Raw genomic sequence first — 23,476 nt, forward strand, 5'->3', positions numbered from 1 at the left:
CCTTTGTTGTGCCATGTGGATGGTACCTATTTGTCTCATTTTCAGTTCATCGCGATCTTGAAGAAGGGATTGTTGGAGCTTGGCCTCCCCCTGGATATGTATGGGTCCCATTCTTTTAGGATCGGGGCTGCGTCGGAGGCTGATAGTATTGGTTTGGGGGCCGAGGTGATCAGGAGAATTGGCAGGTGGAGGTCGAATCGTTATTTATTGTATGTTCGACATTAATTATGGTTGTTGAATGCTAAGGGATTTGTTTTCCATGTTCTGTTATGTATTTTCAGGTGGCGACCCCTTTCTGGCCTGGATATTTGGACACTCGTACATGTATTGGGGTGCGCTACGAGCTGACGAAAGGCCGGATGGTAGGCATTTGGGCTTTAGGAGGGAGCAGGTGGTGATTCGTTGGTTGGGTTTTCGAGGTATGGTGTGGAGCAGGGTGCTCCCAGAATTTGCCAAGTCTGCTCGCCTTGGTAGCCCTCCCGACGTTCTTGTCATACATGCGGGTGGTAATGATTTAGGGGTCAGGCCGGTGAGAGAATTAATCAGGGACATACGTTTCGACTTTCTGAGATTGTGGACGTCGTTCCTGAACGCGTTGACTGTGTGTTCTGATGTTGTACCCAGAAAGAAGTGGAGGTAGGCGAGGTCTTTCAAAGGGATTAACAGGGCTAGAGTGAAATTAAATCAAGCAGTATCTGGATTTGTATCTAAGAATGGGGGTATTAGTGTTAGGCATTTTGAGTTGGAATCGGGTGTCGGTAATTTTTGGTTGGATGATGGGGTTCATTTAAATTCAATTGGAATTGACTTGTGGGCATTGGCAATACAAGAAGGTATAGAGAGGGCATTGGTGGCTTTGGGGAACTCACGAGCCTGGGATGGTCAGGGCTGTTCGTGGTTGGCGGGGGGTGGGGTTCTTGGAGTTGACGATGATTGGTCAGGGAAGGATTTGGAAGTAAAATTCCTGGCAGTTTTAAAATGGTATGGTGGATCTGGCTTTTTGGTTATGGGCTCTGGACGGGGTTTTTACCTTGGGAGCTCTGGTGGTTAGTCTCCCAGAACGGGAGTTATGGTGCCCTCGATCTGGGGATGGACGGCTGAGGGTAACATGGTGGTTGAGTTTTTTCCCATTGGTTTTTGGCCAAAAGGTTTTTGCCAGATCTTTTAGCTCCAAGAACCCTCCCCTCATATTTTGCATTATGATTATATATTATTGCTTATTGTTAAATGTTTTTGTTTGTTAATAAACTTGGCCGCTGTGGCCAAAAAATTATCCAAAGAATTAAAGTTGTAGCGTGTTTTATTTTAGGAGTGGGAATATCGGAGGGAGTCGGGTAGGATTGGAGAAAATGGCAAAGGGAGAAAGCTGGACTCGCCATATGCGGTCAAGATGAAGGCTGGGGTAGGGCACAGCCTGAGAGGAAGTCCCCCATGACTGCAATGGGCGGATAAGTTTTCAAATTTGTTTTGGCCTCGGTGACCAGAATGGCTGGGACGGGGTATGGGAGGAGTTTTGGGTGGGGGCGGCCTGGGGTAGTGGGGAGAAAGTGCGGGAAAACCGCATTCGTCAGTAGGGAGCAGGAAACTGAAGACCTACCAACTCTCCCATTTATACAGTAATACAGGGCAGGTGGGGGTAAGGGGTTACAAAAAAAAATGGGGCTGAAGGGATTTATATGGATTGTTTGGTGTTTCTGACGTCACAGTGGCTAGGTGGGCGGGGGGTGGGGTTCTTGGAGTTGAAGATGATTGGTCGGGGAAGGATTTGGAAGTAAAATTCCTGGCAGTTTTAAAATGGTATGGGAGATCTGGCTTTTTGGCTATGGGCTCTGGACGGGGTTTTTACCTCGGGAGCTCTGGTGGTTAGTCTCCTGGAACGGGAGTTACAGTGCCCTCGAGCTGGGGATGGACGGCTGAGGGTAACATGGTGGTCGAGTTTTTTCCCATTGGTTTTTGGCCAAAAGGTTTTAGCCAGATCTTTTAGCTCCAAGAACCCTCCCCTCATATTTTGCATTATGATTATATATTATTGCTTATTGTTAAATGCTATTGTTTGTTAATAAACTTGGCCGCTGTGGCCAAAAAATTATCCAAAGAATTCAAGTTGTAGCGTGTTTTATTTAAGGAGTGGGAATATCGGAGGGAGTCAGGTAGGATTGGAGAAAATGGCAAAGGGAGAAAGCTGGACTCGCCATATGCGTCATGCATCTTAATGGGGTTGTCAAGTACTAGGACGCTCCCTTCTTGAATATTTGACCCTGGGAAAATGAAAAATCTCACAGTCATGGCCGATAGCATTGGCACTTTTGAAATTGTTCTACAAAATGAAGTATTTCTCCCACAAGATTATTGCAATTTGTTATACACATGTTTATTTCATTTGTGTGTATTGAAAAAAAACAGAGAAAAAAAGGCAAATTGGACATAATTTCTCACAAAACCCCAAAAATGAGTCAGACAAAATTGTTGGCACCCTCAACTTAATATTTGATTGCACACCCTTTGAATCAAATAACTGCAATCAATCGCTTCCTATAGCCATTAACAAGCTTCTTACACCTCCCAACTGGAATTTTGTACCACTCTTCTTTTGCAAACTGCTCCAGGTCTCTCATAGTTGAAGGATGCCAAGCAGAATAACGTTCATTTTCTCCAAATACTTAATATGTGCACATACCCTTAGACATGAAAATGCTCCCATTCCACTTCTAAAGTTACCTTTCATTTTTGTTGTCTCCAGGACTTCTGGGAAATCTTGCAAGATTGCTCTGAAAACTAAAAGCAAAATAACAAATTAGCTGATCATATTGAAAGTATGTGAGAAATCTGTGTGTGTGAAGCTGAACCCACCTCACACTGGGCAGATGCCTGCTGTGCTTCACAGCCAGCATCTGCTTCTTACAGCAGCGATCAGAGCTTGCTCAGTTCACTGCTGTTGAACTATTTAAGTGCCGCAGTTAGTAACTAACAGCAGCAGTTAAACGGTCTGCTTGCTGCTGCACTCATACACAGCACACTGGTTCCCGTAACACAATTGCTGGGAGTTGAAGGGTTACCATAGTAGCTGGGGGCCTGCTGAAGGCCCAAATGGCTATCATCTTAGTCCTTCTGTGAAGTGTTGCCTCGTGTTTAACTCCAAAAAAATTGCTGGTGTTGTGTCCCCTCTCAAAAAAATGCTATAAAAACCAATAAAAATGTCATACCTTTCCTAAATTGGTATCAGTGACAACTACAGAAGAACCCTCACACAGCTCCTTCGGCGGTAAAATAATTGTCACAGATATCAAAAAATGACAACACAAACATTTTTTATTTTACTAAGTTTAGAATTTTTTTAAACTGTAAAATACAATAAAAAACGAATTCTGGTAAAAAAAACAAAGCCCAAACAACAATACCCGAACTATGTTTTTTTTTTACTTTTTCATCCCATTTGGAAATGTTTGCCATTTTTCAGTGTATCATATGCTAAAATTAGTGTTGCAATCCAAAACTGCAGCTCATTTTGCAAACACTAAGCCATGATATGGCTATGTGGATGGAAAACTAAAGTGACTCTTAAAAAAAACAATAAGGACGAAAAAAGGAAAAATCACCAAGTCTTGAAAGGGTTCAGTGAAAATCTTTAAAGAAAATTTTTAAAGAAAATTGAAAAGGTATGTGGCTGCGCGTGTGTGTCTGTATACATTTGTATGTGTGTGTATGTATGTGTAGGTATATGTGTGTGTATGTATATATGTGTGTGTATGTCTGTATATGTGTGTATTTGTTTATCCATATGTGTGTGTATTTGTGGGTATGTGTGTGGATATGTGCGTATATGTGTATGTATGTCTATGTGTGTATATGCTTATCTGTATGTGCATGTATGTGTGTGTATATGTGTGTATGTACTGTATATATATGTGTGTTTATGTCTGTGTATGTGCTTATCTGTATGTGCATGTATGTGCGTATGCATGTGTATATATATATATATATATATATATATATATGTGTGTGCATATGTATGTGTGTGTACGTCTATGTGTGTGTATAAATACATGTGTGTGTATTTCTGTGTATGTGTGTATGTGTTTATCTGTTTGTGCATGTATGTGTGCGTTTGTGTGTATTTGTGCTTGTGTGTGTATGGATACATGTGTATGTGTGTTTGTGTTTATGTGTATGTATGTGTGTGTGTGTATGATTGTGTATATGCGTATGTATGTGTGTGTACGTATGTGTGTGTATAAATACATGCGTGTGTATTTCTGTGTCTGTTTGTGTATGTGTTTATCTGTTTGTGCATGTATGTGTGCGTGTGTAGATGTTAGTTCTGTGAATATATATGGCTTTCATCATAACATAATTTATAAGGATCAGGATAATTTGTTATCAATATTTTTATACTATAAAATTATGAAAAAATCAAATAAAAATGCACATGCATCCAAGACGAAAACAAAAAGAACCAAGGATGAATCATTGTCATATTAACCAATGTATAATTCTCAAAACAGAGATCATTTTTGGGGGAAAGGAAAGGTGAATTGAGGTGACAAACACAAAATTTGCTCAGTTTCATATATAACAATTGGAATACAATGTCGGTATGCTATCCCCAGTAACAATAATGATGGTTTTGACGTACATACAATCCATATAATTCAATGATTACGGTACACTATTTTATGGGAATGCATTACATGGTATATTTCCAGCAACACATTATACAGTGCAGCTGTTACTATTATAGCCCAAATAATTGTTGCCATTGCCCAGAGCTGATTACAAGCCGTTCTAAGTGCTCTCATATGATCCTTATTTAAATAACAAGATGTCTAACAAATCCTACATTGTTACTATAATCAAAGCTGTATATTAAAGCGACCACTATATATGTTCCTTTGTTTTGACAGCTAGAGATTGTTTGTGGTCAGAGGCCCACATCATTTACAAATGCAGTGTATAGCACTTAGGGCTTCCCACAAAATACCACCTTTGTACAACCCGTTATGATTCTTTAATTACCTAGAAACTATTACATAAATAACACATATTTAATGTTCCCACCTATAATTAAGAAAAGATTAAGATGAATACATTTACCTTCTGACACCATTTGATGTTTACGGAAATGTAATCTTAGTAGGGGTGGCCTTAAATCCAAAGTAATTTTCCTCCTAAATCCATTTGTCTAGTTAGTGCCATAATCTAAACTGCTTTCTAATATACTTGAATTAAAAAAAATACACACTGTTCCCTAACTACACTGTCTAACTGTTTTTCTATTTTATTTTCAATTACTTTTTCATGATGCCTCGTTTGGGAATCCCAGTTCATGCTGGGATATTTAAACAAAGCTTCTTCAGGGGCAGAGGCTGCCGTCACTTGCAGGGGCAACGCCGGTCTCTGCAAGTTAGGTAATCTGACAACTGCTTATATGAGTCGGCAACAGAGCGTACACTTCCTTTGTGTACACCACACAGTGCACATTGCGCAGGGACCAGCCCAGTCACTGATGACACTACATTTTGAGGAGGGGGCAGATGCTTAAGTTGTTAAGGCAGCCTCTCCAGCTGATGACGCTCCATCTGAGTATCGAGAATGCACCGGGATACTCAAACAAAGTGTCATCAAAGAGAAAGTGAAAAAAAAATAGAAAAGCAGTTAGATTGTGTGGTTAGGAAAGGATAGGGAATTTTTAATTCAAGTATATTAGAAAATAGCTTAGATTATGGCACTAAATAGATAGGGATTTAGGAGGAAAAAGTACTTTGGACTTCGGACCACCCCTTTTAAAGGAGATTGTGAATTAAAGTTTTTTAGACATAATACAAGATGGTAGAACTGTAATCAGTTTTCTGGTCATATGAGCATCCAGATGCACACATCCTTTCTTCTTCTATTCTGTGCTACCCTCATTCCTATAAAAGATCGCTAGCTACAAATCCAGAGCATTTTATCTTACTATTGAAGGAATGGCCCTTTTTTCATTTTGGTAGGAACACCCATATTCATCATGGGCAATATTAATGTAAATTGTCTATATTTATATTTGATTCATTATCAAGGAAACAGTTGTCACACAGAAATAGGCAAAAAGTTATAGGGACCTTTTAGGAAAAAGTTAAATTATTAAAAATTATTAATTTTACTGCAAAATATACATTGATAGTGCTAATAGTATTTATTGTGGAACCAATTACAATTTAATAACCCACCAACAGACATCTCAGTTCAGTGAACTCATATATTACTCATGCTACTCACTTACCTGTTATCAATGACTGACGCCACATCTCTAGTTCGGCGTCTATTTCCATCATTTACGGGTGTAACACTGGAAGAAGAAAGAAAATAACAACTATAGAGTCTTTCCATTTCTGATTCTGAATTTTGCAGAAATCTTTAAAGTGTGACCGTCATTTACATTTTTATGTTACTGTATTTTTATTTCGCAAATCAATAATACACATGAAAATAAGTAAGTTTGCAATGTCTCTTATCAGAGAAATCTGCATCATTCTCCTCCTTCCTGTGTAAAAATCTAAGTTCAGTGAAGACAAACTGTTAATTACCGTATATACTCGAGTATAAGCCGACCCGTGTATAAGCCGATGCACCTAATTTGACCAAAAAAAACTGGGAAAAACTTATGGACTTGAGTATAAGCCTGGTATCCATGGCCCCCTCATCCCTATCCTGGTATGCATGGCCCCACCCCTACCCTTGTATGCATGGTTCGCATCCCTATCCTTGTATGCATGGTCCCATCCCTATCCCTGTATGCATGGTTCCTCATCCCTATCCTGGTATGCATGGTTCCTCATCCTTATCCTTGTATGCATGGCCCCATCCCTATCCTGGTATGCATGGTTCCTCATCCTTATCCTTGTATGCATGGCCCCATCCCTATCCTTGTATGCATGGTTCCTCATCCCTATCCTTGTATGCATGGCCCCATCCCAATCCAGGTATGCATGGTTCCTCATCCTTATCCTTGTATGCATGGCCCCATCCCTATCCTGGTATGCATGGTTCCTCATCCTTATCCTTGTATGCATGGCCCCATCCCTATCCTTGTATGCATGGTTCCTCATCCCTATCCTTGTATGCATGGCCCCATCCCAATCCAGGTATGCATGGTTCCTCATCCTTATCCTTGTATGCATGGCCCCATCCCTATCCTGGTATGCATGGTTCCTCATCCTTGTCCTTGTATGCATGGCCCCATCCCTATCCTGGTATGCATGGTTCCTCATCCTTATCCTTGTATGCATGGCCCCATCCCTATCCTTCTATGCATGGTTCCTCATCCCTATCCTTGTATGCATGGCCCCATCCCAATCCAGGTATGCATGGTTCCTCATCCTTATCCTTGTATGCATGGCCCCATCCCTATCCTGGTATGCATGGTTCCTCATCCTTATCCTTGTATGCATGGCCCCATCCCTATCCTTGTATGCATGGTTCCTCATCCCTATCCTTGTATGCATGGCCCCATCCCAATCCAGGTATGCATGGTTCCTCATCCTTATCCTTGTATGCATGGCCCCATCCCTATCCTGGTATGCATGGTTCCTCATCCTTATCCTTGTATGCATGGCCCCATCCCTATCCTTGTATGCATGGTTCCTCATCCCTATCCTTGTATGCATGACTCCATCCCTATCCTTAGTGCTGGACCCCGAAAGGGTGAGTAAAGCTAGATTTATTTTTGTTATTTTAAATGAACTGCACCTGGGATGGATAGGAGTTTTTCCAATATTGCAAATCCTATTTGAGTGCTTTTCTTTTATAAATAATCAGTACTTTAACAATGCTTAACAAAGTTACATAATTACAAAAACATCTTGCTATTATTACATAGTAGTAAAAGTATGCTGTAAATGCAAATTAACTGATATGTACAGAGTTTAGTGCTATTTTTCCAATGGTAACCATTTATTGCAGAACATCGTAACACTTACCTGATATTTACAACAAAAACTTTATAGTCCCAATTCCGAAAAGTGTGGTTCAGCTGAAAAATAATGCAAAGGTTAATCTTCACATTTACTTTTAATATTATCTTTATTTGTATAACCAGAGCTGACATTAGCACTGTAATTGGAGCCACAGGTTGTTCTGCCAACTCTAACTGGATATATTCTGCTTCAAGCATATCAATTGAAAATGTAAATAGCTTTTCTGTTATATTTTTCAGGTTTTTAATTTATTTAGCATTAATGTAATATCCTAACCACCTAATCATGTTATATTCACTGTTGACTCAAGCCTACTGCGCAGTTTTCCTTCTAAGGATGACTAAAGGCCCCTTTACATTTAGCGATGCACCAGCGATCCCGACAAAGATAAGACCCGGTCAGGATCGCTGGTGCATCGCTAAATGGTCGCTAGTAGGCTGCCACACAGGCAGATCTCACAGCAATGCAGCAGTGATACAGTGATCGTTACTTACCTTTCAGATGCGGCAATCCTGACGTCCTCCCGTCCGCGTCCACGCGTCGCCACAGCAGGAAGTCCAGCAGGAAGCACCCGACGAGAAATGGAGCAGACAGCAGGGGAGCCGGTCGGAGGTAAGTATCACAGATTGCGCAAATATATCGCTATGTGTAAAACCCCCATAAGGCTAGTTTCACATTAGCGTTTTTTAGCGCTGCACTTCGTGCGCAAAAGAATCGCATGCAAAAAACGCATCAGGCGTTTTACATGCGTTTGCTTTTTTAGGCGCATGCGTTTTAATCAGTTTCTAGCCATGTTAACTCTTAAAACGCATGCGATCTCAAACGCGTTCCCATAGACTGTAATGTGTTATTTTTGTGCATTCCGTGCACATGCGGTTTTTTACGCCATTGGACAGACCCAAAAATGCAATAGGTTGCATCGGGCACGCCTAGGTGCACACTACAAAAAACCACATGCGCACGAAAACGCATACGAATGCGTGCAAACGCTAGACCATGCGCCCGCCATGTCAAACACAGGGGCGCAGGGCACTGAAAAACGCTAATGTGAAACCAGCCTTAGTCAACCAAAACTATAGGCTTTCAGAAGTTTTAGCTAATGCTCTGCTACTTTATAAACAATACTCACTCAGCATCTGATCCTCCGATGGGACCATGTACTGGAAGGTACTACATTACTGCAACCTACATCTCACTTCAGGGACTGATCAGAGCACTGCCAGCTCCAGAAAGCTGATGGCTCATTACCTCTCTTCCTTAGGTTAGTCAACCAGGGAGACCAACGATGCTACACTGTAGCCAGACACTGATTGGCTACAGTGTTAGGGTTGTTTTTACACAGTGGCTCTACCCCTCCCCCCATAAATGTACCTCAAGTCACGAGCTCTGCTGTGATTGGTGGGCTGCACTGCTGCATGAGGAGGTAGGTAGAAGAAAGGTCCCTGCTGCTGCGTCACTGCTTGAGACCCACTCACAATGTTAGTAAAATGATCACAGAGGCAGACTCAGGCCCAATTATCATCCCTGACTATTCAGAGGTAATATGAGTGGTAAACAACAGAAAAAATACAGGGAAAAACGGAAAGCCACACCGTGTCAATGTGCCTGGTAGCCTTGAATTTGACAGCAGCGATCTAAAAAAATCCGTCTGATCGTCGGATCACAATGAGAGGAAGAAAAAAGTTGTCGGATCACAACAATTCTTCTTTATTTCACACCATCATAAAAACGTGTAGATACAGTATATCCACAAATAGATAAAAACAGAGTCACATTCGCATGCGTTTCTGGCTATCAGCCCTTAGTCATAGAATGATAGCCAGAAACACGTAAGAATGTGACTCTGTTTTTATCTATTTGTGGATATATCTACACGTTTTTATGATAGGGTGAAATAAAGAAGAATTGTTTTTTATTATTCAGCTGTGTGATCCGACAACTTTTTTCTTTCTCTCTTAATCTGAGTGGTTTTGACTGACTGAGAGCCTGTTTTCCCCATCATTTATGTAATTCCTAACTGAACGATGTCCCATGACCCTCAGACATAATGACAATGGCAGGGGTTAGGTAGATGGCCTTCAATCAGTCATAGCCATTTGAGTTATAAAATAGATAACCATTTGAGGTATAAAAACTAACTCATAGGGCTATAAATGATTTCAAGAAGCCCTTCCATCAAAATTTTTATCCTCTTAATATATTGCAGTCATCATATTATGTAGCACAGTGTTCTTACTTACAATTGCTCATTTTGTCTTTCTCTCCAGCTAATTCTTCCCTTTTCTCTGTGCTATGTAGAAATCGGAAGTCTCTTGTCCCTCCATTTATCACCCCCCTCTTCAACTACTGACCCAGCTGTTCCACTCCTTGCCCTACCAGTGTCTTTTGCAGTGACTTATGACTCATGAAGTGAAAACTGACCTCCCGTTTCTACACACAGCTTAAAAGGATTTAGCTAGAAGAATATTTAGAATTGAGAGTCCTCAGTGGTTGATACCTTTTAACATGGTACAAAGATATATATCTTTCCTGTATCAAAATCAAGGATGTAGCTAGTCAGTTTTAATCATGTGATGTCATATACCTAATTGAAAAGAATTATTAGCTGTATAGAAGGATAAAATGAGCAATTGTAAGTGCACAGTGCTATATAATATGATGACTGCAATATATTAAAATGATACATTTTCTTTAAGGGAGTACTTCTTTAAAACTACTTCCTAATCCCAGCCACTGTCAATACGTGTATGGGTATGTTCACATATAGATTTGCTGCTAGTTATTTAACAGCATACCTGCAGCGAAATCCTCATGGGTTACATTTTGTTGTGGACCTGCTCTCAGTAAGTACTAAAGAGATATCTCTTAGAATAAGTATTGGTGTGGAAGTTACAGTAAGGATTCAAATAGACACTGCAGCTATTGCCTTCTTGTAAGCATGGTGGACCCCAAAAATGATTTTCTCTTGTAGGGTCAAAGTACTCCAATCTAACACTGATAATATTAATTGAAATATACAGTAATATGTTATGTACAGCAATTTGTTCCCAATACTCAGATCTCAGGGACCATGTTTACCTATGGTTCATTGACAATACATAACAAATACTTTAACAAGAAATATATTTGATAAATTTACCTAGGAATTATTAATAATAATAATAATAATAATAATATTATAAAAAATAATAATTATATAGCACCAACATATTCTGCAGCACTGTACAATTAACCTGGGACATGTACAGACAATAAAGATGTTACTGAGTAATACATAGTTAAACAGACACAGGAGGAGTGAGGGTCCTAATCATGCTTATGATCTACACGAAAATAGAGGGGACACAATAAGTAAAAATGTTGCCAGCATTATAATAAATAGTGCATTTCTAATAAGCTGTGTGATCCAGTCATCAGCCTGTATCAGTGTAAGTACAGTCACTATGTGCTCCTTAAGAGACTTGAAGTTGTGATCTTCCAATCGCCAGTACTACACATAGCAAGGCTTTAGCCCTGCTATGTATGCCAAAAATCATCATCTGCTAAGAATGCCGACCACGAGCTGGTATTCATAGGAGGTTCACAATAACAGTCACTGGGGTTTTCTGCAGACCCTCAGCTGTCATGACAACCCATTGGAGCTCCACTCACGTGACAAGGACACCGATGGGCGTGTCTTGTGATGCTCTTCATGCTAGCGCAAGTTAAATGCAGTCAGAGATTGACACCAGCATTTAACATGTTAACAGCCGTGGGTGGATTGCGATTCCACCTGCAGCTGTTACGGGCACATAACAGCTGATCAAATCAGCTGTCATATGCAAGGAAAGGTACGGGCTCATGACAGAGCACGCATCAAATGGAGGCACATGACCGATGACATATCTTTAGGTCATCGATCGTGAGGGGGTTAAATAGTAACTTTTTATTTCATAAATCAAGAGCTCATATGAAAATAAGCAACTTTGTAGTATTTGTTATTAGAGATATCTACTTCTTTTGCCTTCTGGATTGATCACTCATTCTCAATTCATGGTTATAATCTGTATACAATGAAGACAGACTTTCCCATTACTGACAGTGGAAATGATTGTTGGTGCTCTTAAAATTTTATGGAGACAGAACGGGAGTAGCTAGAAGCATAAACCGAAATTCTGCTGAAGGTTCGCCAGAAACGACGGTTATAGTTCTCCACAGAACTTTATTAGCACAAACTGTCATTTCCTATCTCGGTAATGGGAAAGTCTGTCTTAATTGTACAGCTCTCTCTAATAAGATATATTGCAAAGATCTTATTTTCATGAGTCACTTATTGTCACTATCAATTTATGGAAAAAAATTAAAACAGGTACTCTCTTTAAGTATAAATTACATACAGTCATACATAATCATATGCAAATTATATTAGAAAGGCTCATTGATAAATTGTAGTAAGGGACATGTATACTTACCCACTGTGACACCAAGCTGTGGACTGTTAACTCGTTAGCAACATCACTGACCACCGTAATAGAAATCCTATAAAATGTCCCACCTGTTCAGAAACATGATAGTCAAGTTAAGACCTTCCATACATTAAGCAGACACTGTGCTGGCGTGATGTTAGTAATTAGCTGATCATAAAATTACGATTGGTTAATCTACTGCTATTTCCTTTGCAGACTTAGGATTTCTAATACAGCAATGTTAGTAAGAAAAAATGTGAACTATGTTGCTCTTTTCTATAGGTACAAAATGGATTAATTGGCATCAAACCCAAAACACCATGCTTCATTTGACTGAGTTACTTTTGGAGAAGCTAAAGTAGTTCTTAGTATTCTGCTGAAAAATTAACATAAGTAAAAGAAGATAGTATTTCTCGGCCTCAAAATGTGATTTTAATTCATATGTGTAACTGGGGGGAGGACACATCCTTTATTGTATTAATGTAAAATCTGAATATATAACTTCCACCCTTTGAGACAGCCTGGACAGTCTGCTCTGGAGAACATGAGCTTTGTCATGTCAATATTAACACATGACTTAAATCGTTTCATGGCCTTCTGGGCATTTTTTATTTTGACGCTATAAGACTAATGAAGATGGAATAAAACATATGTGCGTAACTCTAAAAAATTTTAGGACACAGAGTTTAGGTAATATAACAAAAGTCTGAATTATTTTACTAGTCGCAATTACTATTTATATGACCATTGAGTACTTTAGTTGATGGGGCCATCCTGGTTTGTCCCATCACTTTGCTCCTTTTGCTCCCCATCCCGCAGGAACTGAAAACTTAGCAAACAATGAGTTTAGGATTCATAAGAAGGATGTGCAAAGAAACGTCATGTCCTACATTCTTTTAAATATCAATAAATGCCTGCAAACAGTCAAGGGTGGCCATTTTGTCATTTTATTAGACCACCAACCTTCAACGTATAGAGACAATTTGGTGGGGAACCAATACTAATTTGGGTGTGCATACTTGGAGGGAATATTGTGGTTTTCAGGAACCAAATCATCCAAATGCTCCTGTTACCAAAAGATTATTGTGACCTCCTTGTGTGTTTGTTTGTTGTCCTTTAACTGCTAGACTTGTACAGGCTACTGCAAAAAAGCCTATAAGCTACTCACACTTGTGATCTATGTCAAATTTGCAATTATGTTTAGAATTGGGCCAAATGAAACAATGTTTTAGGGACCACAAACTCAAGTGTTATGTTTATTAGCATTCATTGTGAACTTTCATTTTTTTTTTTGAACTTACAGACTAAGGCCTCAATTCATCATTTATAATAATTTCTTGTCTTTTTTCTTTGTCTTGTGTTTTTTTGCTTAGATTTTTGCACCATATTGTCTAGCAACAAAGGACATAAAACTTTTAAAAAGTCTCACATTATCCTCAAAATCTTGCAAACTGAAGGAAGTGGGGGGGGGGGTGAGGTAATGGGTGAACCAATGACGTGAGAGCCACCAAATATTTTTTTTTTTTCATGAATCAGTCTAAAATATTTTAGAAGCAAAGTTGCCTAGGAATAATAAAAAAAGACTTAAAAAGAAGAACGACTTAAAAAAATTGAAAACGTACACAGAATAAGGTACAAGTACTAAAGCCACTAAAATATGTGGAAATTACTCCAGAAAAGTGGAGAAGCAGCAATGTTGATTCATGATCATGTGCTTATATTTTCTTTAAATCCAGTAAAATACACTGAATCTGAATAATATATTCTGTGCTCCTAAGTTGTTGTTTTTTTTTTACACTAGCTGGCATTAAATTACATCATCAAGTATTAGTAAAATGTAATACAACTAGACTTAAAGAGAGCCTATTACTTACTGTAAAAAATGTGTTAAATACCTTGCAAAAATCCCTGAGCTTTTCCGATTCTGCTGCTCTTTTTCATTTTGTACTGTGTCTCTATATTGCAGAGATATTCATGCTTGCGTCTTCTGGAGAACACTATGTGAAATTTCTGCCAGTAATTCAACTAGCATTTCTTCAAAGTCCTCTGTGGGGACATGCACTTACAGCCTTGTTAGATGCTGCCAATTACAACTCAGCAGCATCTGAGACTGCTAGGCTGTTAGTGCTGTGATTGGCAGAGATTGGGAGGGAGGCGTATAAGTGTACACCCTCAGAGAAGACTATGGAGAAACACTAAGTTGGACTGCAAGCAGAGATTTCACATGCTGTGCTCCTAAAGCATCAACTGTGAGTATCTGTACAATGTGATGAGTGACGGAGAGCAAAAAGGAAAAGAGTGACAGAATTTGGGGGAGCTCGGGGATTTTCACAAGATACTTAATTCAAATTTTTGGGAGTAAGTGACAGATCCTCTATAAACGAGACTGCAAAGAATGTGTCAACATGTTCCAATCTAAAAAAAAAATATTACTAATTTCATATCTTTTAGCAAAATGGTACATAAAAAGAGTTAAACAAATAAAAAAGCAGCTTATATTTGTCAGGTTCTTTTTTATTTCAATTTATATATCAAGGAACTGGGCTTGGAAATGGTTTTGCTCTGTGATGTATCTCGTGAATCTGTGACGGTCAGTAACGGTTTGCAACAAGTATGACACAAAATGTAAATAGGTCATCGAATGACACTAAAGCAATTTCCACTCCAATTGATGTGAAGGAGGATCAAAGCAGTCTTGCAAATGTAGCACACATTTTACCAGTCAGTTTTAACCCCCTTACCCCTAAGGGTGGTTTGCACGTTCATGACCGGGCCAATTTTTACAATTCTGACCACTGTCCATTTATGAGGTAATAACTCTAGAATGCGTCATTGGATCCCGGTGATTCTGACCAAGTTTTCTCGTGACATATTGTACTTCATGATGGTGGTAAAAAAATTTTGATATGACTTTCTAGGTGAAAAAAATGGAATTTGGCAAAAAATTTGAAAATTTAGCAATTTTCCAACTTTGAATTTTCATACCCTTAAATCACAGAGATATGTCACACAAAATACTTAATAAGCAACATTTCCCACATGTTTACTTTACATCAACACAATTTTGGAGCAAAAAATTTTTTTTGTTAGGACGTTATAAGGGTTAAAATTTAAACAGTGATTTCTCATTTTTAAAAACCCCATTTTTTTTTAGGGACCACATCACATTTGAAGTCACCTTGAGGGGTCTATATGATCGAAAATACCCAAAAAGTGACACCATTCTAAAAACTGCACCCCTGAAGGTACTCAAAACCACATTCAAAAAGTTTATTAACCTTTCTGGTGCTTCACAGGAATTTTTGGAATGTTTAAAAAAAAATAAACATTTAACTTTTTTACAAAAAAATTGATTTCAGATCCAATTTTTTAATTTTCCCAAGGGTAACTGGAGAAATCGGTCTCCAAAAGTTGTTGTGCAATTTGTCCTGAGTATGCTGATACCCCATATGTTGGGTTATACCACTGTTTGGGTGTATGGCAGAGCTCAGAAGGGAAGGAGCGCCGTATCACTTTTTCAATGCAAAATTGGCTGGAATTAAGATCGGACTCCATGTCGCGTTTGGAGAGCCCCTGATGTGCCTAAACAGTTGAAACCCCCCACAAGTGATATTGGAAACTAGACCCCCCCAAGGAACTTACCTAGATGTGTGGTGAGCACTTTGAACCCCCTGGTGTTTCACTAAAGTTTTTAACTCCCGTCCGTGAAAATAAAAAATCATATTTTTTCCCACAAAAATGATTTTTTAGTCCCCAATTTTTAATTTTCCCAAGGGTAACAGGAGAAATTTGACCCCAAAAGTTGTTATCCAATTTGTCCTGTGTACGCTGATACCCTATATATTGGAGAAAACTACTGTTTGGGCACACGTCAGGGCTCGGAAGGGAAATAGTGACATTTTGGAATGCAGACTTTGATGGAATGACCTGTGGGCTTCATGTCACATTTGGAGAGTCCCTGATGTGCCTAAACAGTGTAAACCCCCAAAACGTGACCCCATTTTGAAACTAGACTCCCCAAGGAACTTATCTAGATGTGTGGTGAGCACTTTGAACCTCCAGGTGTTTCACAAAAGTTTATTATGCCCAGCCATGAAAATAAAAAATCATATTTTTTTCCCACAAAAATGATCTTTTAGTCCCCCATTTTTAAATTTCCCAAGGGTAACAGGAGAAATTGAACCCCAAAAGTTGTTGTCCAATTTGTCCTGAGTACGCTGATACCCCATATGTGGGAGAAAACTACGGTTTGTTTCTAATAGATGGGGGGCCTATATCAATGTCCCCTTACCAGCCTGAGAATACCAGCCCCCAGCTGTACGCTTTAGCAAGGCTGGTTGTCAAAAATAGGGTGACCCCATGCCATTTTTTTAAAATTAGTTATTTAAATAATTTAAAAAAACAGCGTGGGGAACCCTCTATTACTGATAACCAACCTTGCTGAAGCTGACAGCTAAGGATTGTAGCCCCCAGCAGTGAGTTTTGCCTGGCTTGGTATAGAAAATACAGGGGAACCCACGCCATTTCTTTCATTTATTTATAGCACAGACAGTGGCTGATGAATACCCCAGTATTCAGTCGCTCCCGCTGTCACTGTTATTAGCAGCAGCAGGGGTAGGCTAATGGAAGTAATAGTCCCATCAGCTGCCGCCTGCTGTCTCTTTTATCACATAAATGTAACTCTCATCATTCTTCCCTGCTCGCACCGATCACCGGCAGAGCAGGGGAGAATGATGAGAGCTCCAACACCAGGGAACAGCTCATACTGCATCGCTTCTTCCCTGGCGCCTGTCTGTGTGGTACTGATGCGGCACATGGTTGCCACACGTATTACACACACGGACACTGACATCTCCGGTACCGGAAATATCAGGACGTGTGAAACAGGCCTTATAGCAGGTTTTTATGTTTGGCAGCTGTCACACGCTAAAAGACACTCTTTATTGCAAAAGTAGTTTTTGCATCACTACATTTTGAGAGCTATAATTTTTCCATATTTTGGCCCACAGAGTCATGTGAGGTCTTGTTTTTTGCAGGACGAGCTGATGTTTTTATTTTTTTTATCGCTTTCTTTTCCGATTTTTGGGAGACAGAAAAAAAACAGCAATTCATGAATTTCTTTTGGGGAGGCGTTTATACAATTTCGTGCGGTAGAACTGATAAGGCAGGTTTATTCTTTGGGTTAGTACGATTACAGCAATGCCTCATTTATATCTTTTTTATGCTTTGGCGCTTTTATACAATAAAAACTATTCTATAGAAAAAATAATTTTTTTTGCATCACTATATACTGACAGCTATAACTTTTTTATTTTTTCACTGACACTGTATGTGGCTTGTATTTTTGTGGGACAAGATGAAATTTTCAGCGGTACCATGTTTATTTATATCTGCCTTTTTGATCGTGTGTTATTCCACATTTTGTTCGGAGGTATGATGATAAAGCATTGTTTTTTGCCTTGTTTTTGTTTAATCGTGTTGACTAAAGGGGTTAACTAGTGAGACAGTTTTATAGGTTGGCTTGTTGCGGACACGGCAATACCAAATTTGTGCAGTTTTATTGTTAAGATTTTTTTTAAATTCAAATATTTATTTATTGATAGAATATATAATGTTTTTTTTATTATTATTTTTGATTTTTTAAAAAATATTTTTACCATTTTTTAAAACTTTTTTTTACTTTTTCCCCAATTTTTTTTACTTAGTCCCACTATGGGACAATAATTTTTTGCAGGCTTATCGCTTCTATAGTATACAGATGAAGCAGCATCTGCATGCCATAGAAGCTATCAGCGCTGCACTGACACAGGGAGACTTGCTGATCATGCACTGTGCATGATCAGCAACTTTCCTAGCTCTGGTGAGCTGGATGTCATCATGACGACATCCTCTCACCATGGCAACGATAGGGACCCCGCGTCATGCCGCAGGGTCTCTGATCCAAAGGCAAAAGGGCTATCTGCCCCTGTGCCAGCTTCCAGAATGCTGCGATCTTGTTTGATCACAGTATTTCGGGGGGTTTAAGTGCCAGGAGCAGTCTTTGACTTATTGCATCTGCTGACACCCGGCCACAATCGGCAGCGCACCCCCTTGAATGCTGACATGCAAAATAACGCTATTAACCTACAGATTTATCCCATATCTGCAGGTTAATAGCATTATTTTATATGACAAGTTCCCCTTTTTTTTACAGAAGTTGGTTTGCTGCTGTCACGCCATACTGGGAGGTATAGTTTCACAACAGCTTGAGATGCACAAGATAATGATGACTATTATTCAACAGAAACTGATTATCTTAAACCTTGACATTCTGTACACATCTTTTCTCTTCTTCTTTTTATTATGTGGAAGGATTTCTTTTTCACGTGTAGAAAATGTTCCTATTTTAACAGTAATTATGATGAATTAAGTCCTTAAGTCAGCGTATGAACTCAAAGATTTAAATGACATTTAGTCACGCATAGTCACATGTAAAGCGGAGACATCTATAAAATTGACTCCAGCAGTGTATGTGAGTGCATCAATCCTTTCTTTTACTATGTGCTCAGCTTTGGGCTGTAAGAACACACCTTAACCACTGTTTTATAGCATAAATACATGGAAGGGACTTGTAAACACAACTCTCACATCTTTCTTTATGTCACTTGCTCCATATTTTTCTACATATGTAAATTGCAGAAATATTTACAAAAAGCCATAAATCAAGTTATGAAGATGTGTTTATATGTATTGCATTCTTTTATTCTTTTAATTTTCTGCTACAACATAAGTGATGCAAATGGGGTCGCATGTAAAGCAGAACCATTAGTAAGCATTCAGAGAAATCTGCATTAAAACATTAAAATGCTACTAAAGTGTTATAGTATACACCAGGTCCTGGCATATCATAAATGGAATTAAATAAAAAAATATATTGATATCACAACCATCAATTCATATACTTTCAGTAAAAAAAGATCAATAATTACATTTAATATAAAAGTGAATAATAAAAGAATATCATTTCATACATAGTAAAATACTTGTCAATTATTTCAGAACTTGAACACTAAGAGCTATGTGACCTGATATTCACTGTGGGTATAATGACGGATCTTTCATTTCCAGCACAAAAACATTCTGAACGTGTGTTATCATGTCGCCTATATGAACAATTTTTTTTACATTTGGGGCTTATCAGTATCCGCTCCAGTAAATTATCATTTAAAAGCAGAAGATGAAGTGCAAATAAATCATATGGCTATGGTGAGATCCATGTCAAATATGTCTATTATATTCACAAGTAAATATCAGTTCACAAACCACTGAATCATTGCGGATATAATTAACAAGACTATTCAACTTAAAAAGATATATTTCTTAGAAAAAATAAAAGCACCAACTATAGCGAATTTAAAAGGAACCTGTCATTTAAAATAAGGCTGTTTATCTGTAGATACGGGGTTAATCTGCAGGTTGATAGTGCTCTGACACCTGGGGGCACCAATTAACCTTATTCCTCCCGGCAGCGTTCAGCTACCAGTCATAGGGCTGGTGCCGGTACAGTTTCAGTCACCGCTCTGTGCACAGATAGCGGTGGCTGTAACCTCACCCCCGGCACTGACTGACAGCCGGCTCTAATGCTAGGATCACACATGCAAGAAACTTGGACGAGTCTCGCATCTTAATACCTGGCACTGCCGCCGGCACTTGGGAGCGAAGCGTGCAGCTGCATGTAATGCTATACGGCCGCACTCTCCAATCCGAGTGCAGGCGGCAGTGCCGGGTATTAACATGCAAGACTCATCGGAGTTTCTTGCATGTGTGATCCCAACCTAATTTTGAGCCTGCTGTCAATCAGTGACTGGAATTGTACCGCAGCCACTTCTATGACTAGAAGCCCAAGTCTGCCGGGTGGAATAAAGTTTATTTCCTCCCGGCAGCGGGGCTTTCAGTGTCAGAAAGGCACAGTGTCAGAATGCTGACATGCAAAATAACGCTATTAACCTACAGATTTATCCCATATCTGCAGGTTAATAGCATTATTTTATATGACAAGTTCCCCTTTAAAGTGATAGGCTATCTTCCGTTCTATGGACTATTGGGTATTTTATTGTGTGTATTGAAAGCTATTTTTGAGTACAAAAGCACACAAAAAAATAAGATATATATTGTGACAATTTAACATATTTATATAGTCAAATAAATATTGATGTCAATGCCAAAATATTCACAATATTTATAAATGTTTTACTGTGTATGAAGTTATATGATTTTATTATTAGTTCTATATTCATTTATTGGTGATTTATCAAGTAAAATTTATATGAACTGACAGTAGTGTGATACAATCTATCCATCTATACGATAAATCATGTATACATACAGTGGATTAGTTGTGTTCACACTGGATTCATAATATATTATTCCACTATATAACTGAGAGTCCATTTATACTGCAGGATTATCGTGAGCAAACATTCCTATGAACACTCATTCACGATAAATTTGCAGTCTAAACAGGCGGCCGATCACCGAACGAAAAAGCAAAACGCTCTTGCCAACGCTTCATCCTGTGTAAAAAGGACCTGCGCTGCCAAGAACAATGGCTGCCTATATGCAATGCGCTTTATTACAGAGCATTCAGTCTGCAACTGAAGCAGGGTTGGCCTGTGTAAACTGGCTGCTAAACAGACTGGGGATCACCCAATGGACAAGCAATTTGCTCATGGAGTGAAATAATCTTTTGTGCTGCAAAAAATCATTGTTCTCAGCAGCGCATTGTTCTGTGTAAACAGCACCTGTGCTGTTGAGAACAATGGCAGGCTATGTGCACTGAACGTTAAGTTGAAAAAGAACTCGCTTTCATTAAAAACAGTATAGAATAAATAAATCTCTCGCATATCTCTAAAGTTTGGCATAATTTTAAAGATGATGCTTTCATAAAACACTGCCCTTAGCCATACCTTGTTCAGAGCCGGGTCCAAAAATTGCTGTAACTACCATAATTACAAGTAGTTAAGCTTATTATAGAATTGGGAAACAATTTACAATTTCAATTGACCAATATTAAAAATTTAAAATTAGGAACTGAGGACAACTGCTATTTAAAGGGAAAACAAAATCATGTCCAATACTGAAAATGATGGGGCTACATGTGTGTAGTTCAGGGTTCTTTAGCACGTCCTAAGCATTTTCATTTAACTAAAACATGGCCAGGATGGTGGCTCAGTGGTTAGCAGTGTTGCTTTGCAGTGCTAGCGTCCTAGGTTTAAATCCTACCAAGGACAACATCTGCAAAGAGTCTGTATGTTTGCGTGGGTTTCCACCAGGTAATCTAGTTTCCTCCCACACGCCAAAGACATACTGATAGGAAATTTAGAATGTGAGCCCCAGTGGAGACAACCATGACAATATCTGTAAGGCGCTGTGCAATATGATAGTGGTGTATAAGTTAGCAAACTATTCTATGGATATTATATGGCATAAAATGTGAGATAATACTCAACTGCAAAAAAAATGTTGACATGGTGTCCAAACTTTGCAATCGCCTTATAAGTATATTAATAAAGTTAAAATATATTACTTTTAGTGGGAAATTTATTGCAGAATCACAGCATAAACATTATCTACTAGTTAATATTTATATTTAGTACAATATAAATGATTTGATGAATTATTTTCTGAATAATATTGCATAAATAAAATAATATTTTCTACTACAAACACATTTAATAGCACTAAAGTTTTCTTCAAGCAATTATCTATTGAAAGATATGACTATCATTAAGGGGGTGTCTAGTCTAGGAAGATGCATCTACATACTGCTGTTAACCTCCTGTCCACAGAAACAGGTAACATCAGACAGATGACTGCACTGGCACAGCAGGTCTGGTGGAGCCAATGTAATTGCTTCAAATGAGCCATTGCTTACAAGCTTTTGACTGGTGTTATTAAAGTAATCTTCTTGATGCGTAGGCTGATGCGGAAATCCAGTTTCGAAAACAAGAGAATTCTCTTTTATAAGATCTGTTAGTTTGGAGTCTGAAAATCCTAACGTGGCAAAACTTTCAGAAAGATGCTCGTTATCCTTATTTGCTAACACCACTGTTTGAGTTTTTTCCATAATGCCGATTGATTTTCCAGGATTTTCAGGGAGGGTTATAATTTTCCAGTAATTCCATACATTATTTATTATTGAGCTTGTAGTCAGATGAGAAATCTGAGCAGCATTTACATCACTCTGGGTCTGTATGATTAAAGATGGTAACCTGGTTGTTGTTGATATTTGTTGACCATTATGCATCAAATAGGTTTCAGATGTGGTTGATAAGAGATTATATTCGAGCGGGGGTGTTGCCATATAGGTGTTGTATCTTATTTCTAATGACTCTTCCTTACTGATAAAATTACTTTGCTTTAGTGAGTCATCATTAATGCCACTACTTGCTGTCAAGATACTGATTTCACTCGCTTGTAATGTTATATCTAAAGTTTGCAATGTACCCTGAGGTTTGATAAATTCTGGATGAGCAGAATGTTGTTGATGTTGTTGCTCGGGATTAATCAAAACCTGAATAGTGCATGGCACAAGTTTCATTTTGTTAGCTACATCAGAAGACTTTTGACTGCCAAAAGACTGTTGTGAGGAATGATCGATTATAGAAATGCTTAGGTCAATTTCATCTAGATTTCTTCCAATCTGTAACTGTGTCGTGCTTTCTAAATCTTTTAGATCTAAAGAGTTGCTTGGCGTTATATTTGATGTAAATTTATCATTACCTACTGGTTGGGCAATAAGTGTTGATGGCAAATAATTTGACAATGTCTTTGTTGGGGTCAGGTGAAATGTTGTATTCATTTGTGAAAGTCCTGCAATAGCGTCAGTGGATTCAACTGTATGACTCCTAGACACTAAATACAACTTTTCAGCTTCGAAAAAATCATCTTCACCAGAAAAGTCCATTGCGTCAACATGTGTTTGATACTCATTGAGTTCAACAGTTGGATGTGGGCTGACAATTCCAGTAGATGAAGTATCAAATGGAAGTTCAGTGGTTGGACCAACCATGTACAATTTGAAGTTCTCACTGTTTTTTT

At 38.7% G+C, this 23,476-nt stretch overlaps 1 protein-coding gene across 5 annotated transcripts in view; it reads right to left on the reverse strand.

Moving 5' to 3' along the window:
- Positions 1–23,476, reverse strand: part of ADGRG6 (adhesion G protein-coupled receptor G6) — a 233,546-nt gene that overhangs the window by 77,439 nt on the left and 132,631 nt on the right. For all 5 annotated transcript variants that reach the window (XM_073557709.1, XM_073557708.1, XM_073557706.1 and 2 more), the window contains 4 exons: positions 12,404–12,486; positions 7,956–8,008; positions 6,260–6,325; positions 2,719–2,775 (listed from right to left, as the gene is read on the reverse strand). In XM_073557709.1, the coding sequence (XP_073413810.1) occupies positions 2,719–2,775; positions 6,260–6,325; positions 7,956–8,008; positions 12,404–12,486 (259 nt within the window). The remainder of the gene's footprint in view (positions 1–2,718; positions 2,776–6,259; positions 6,326–7,955; positions 8,009–12,403; positions 12,487–23,476) is intronic.

The sequence above is a fragment of the Dendrobates tinctorius genome, unplaced genomic scaffold (genome assembly GCF_039654945.1).
Source record: "Dendrobates tinctorius isolate UK_male_01 unplaced genomic scaffold, ASM3965494v1 ptg000250l, whole genome shotgun sequence".
Taxonomy (NCBI): domain Eukaryota; kingdom Metazoa; phylum Chordata; class Amphibia; order Anura; family Dendrobatidae; genus Dendrobates; species Dendrobates tinctorius.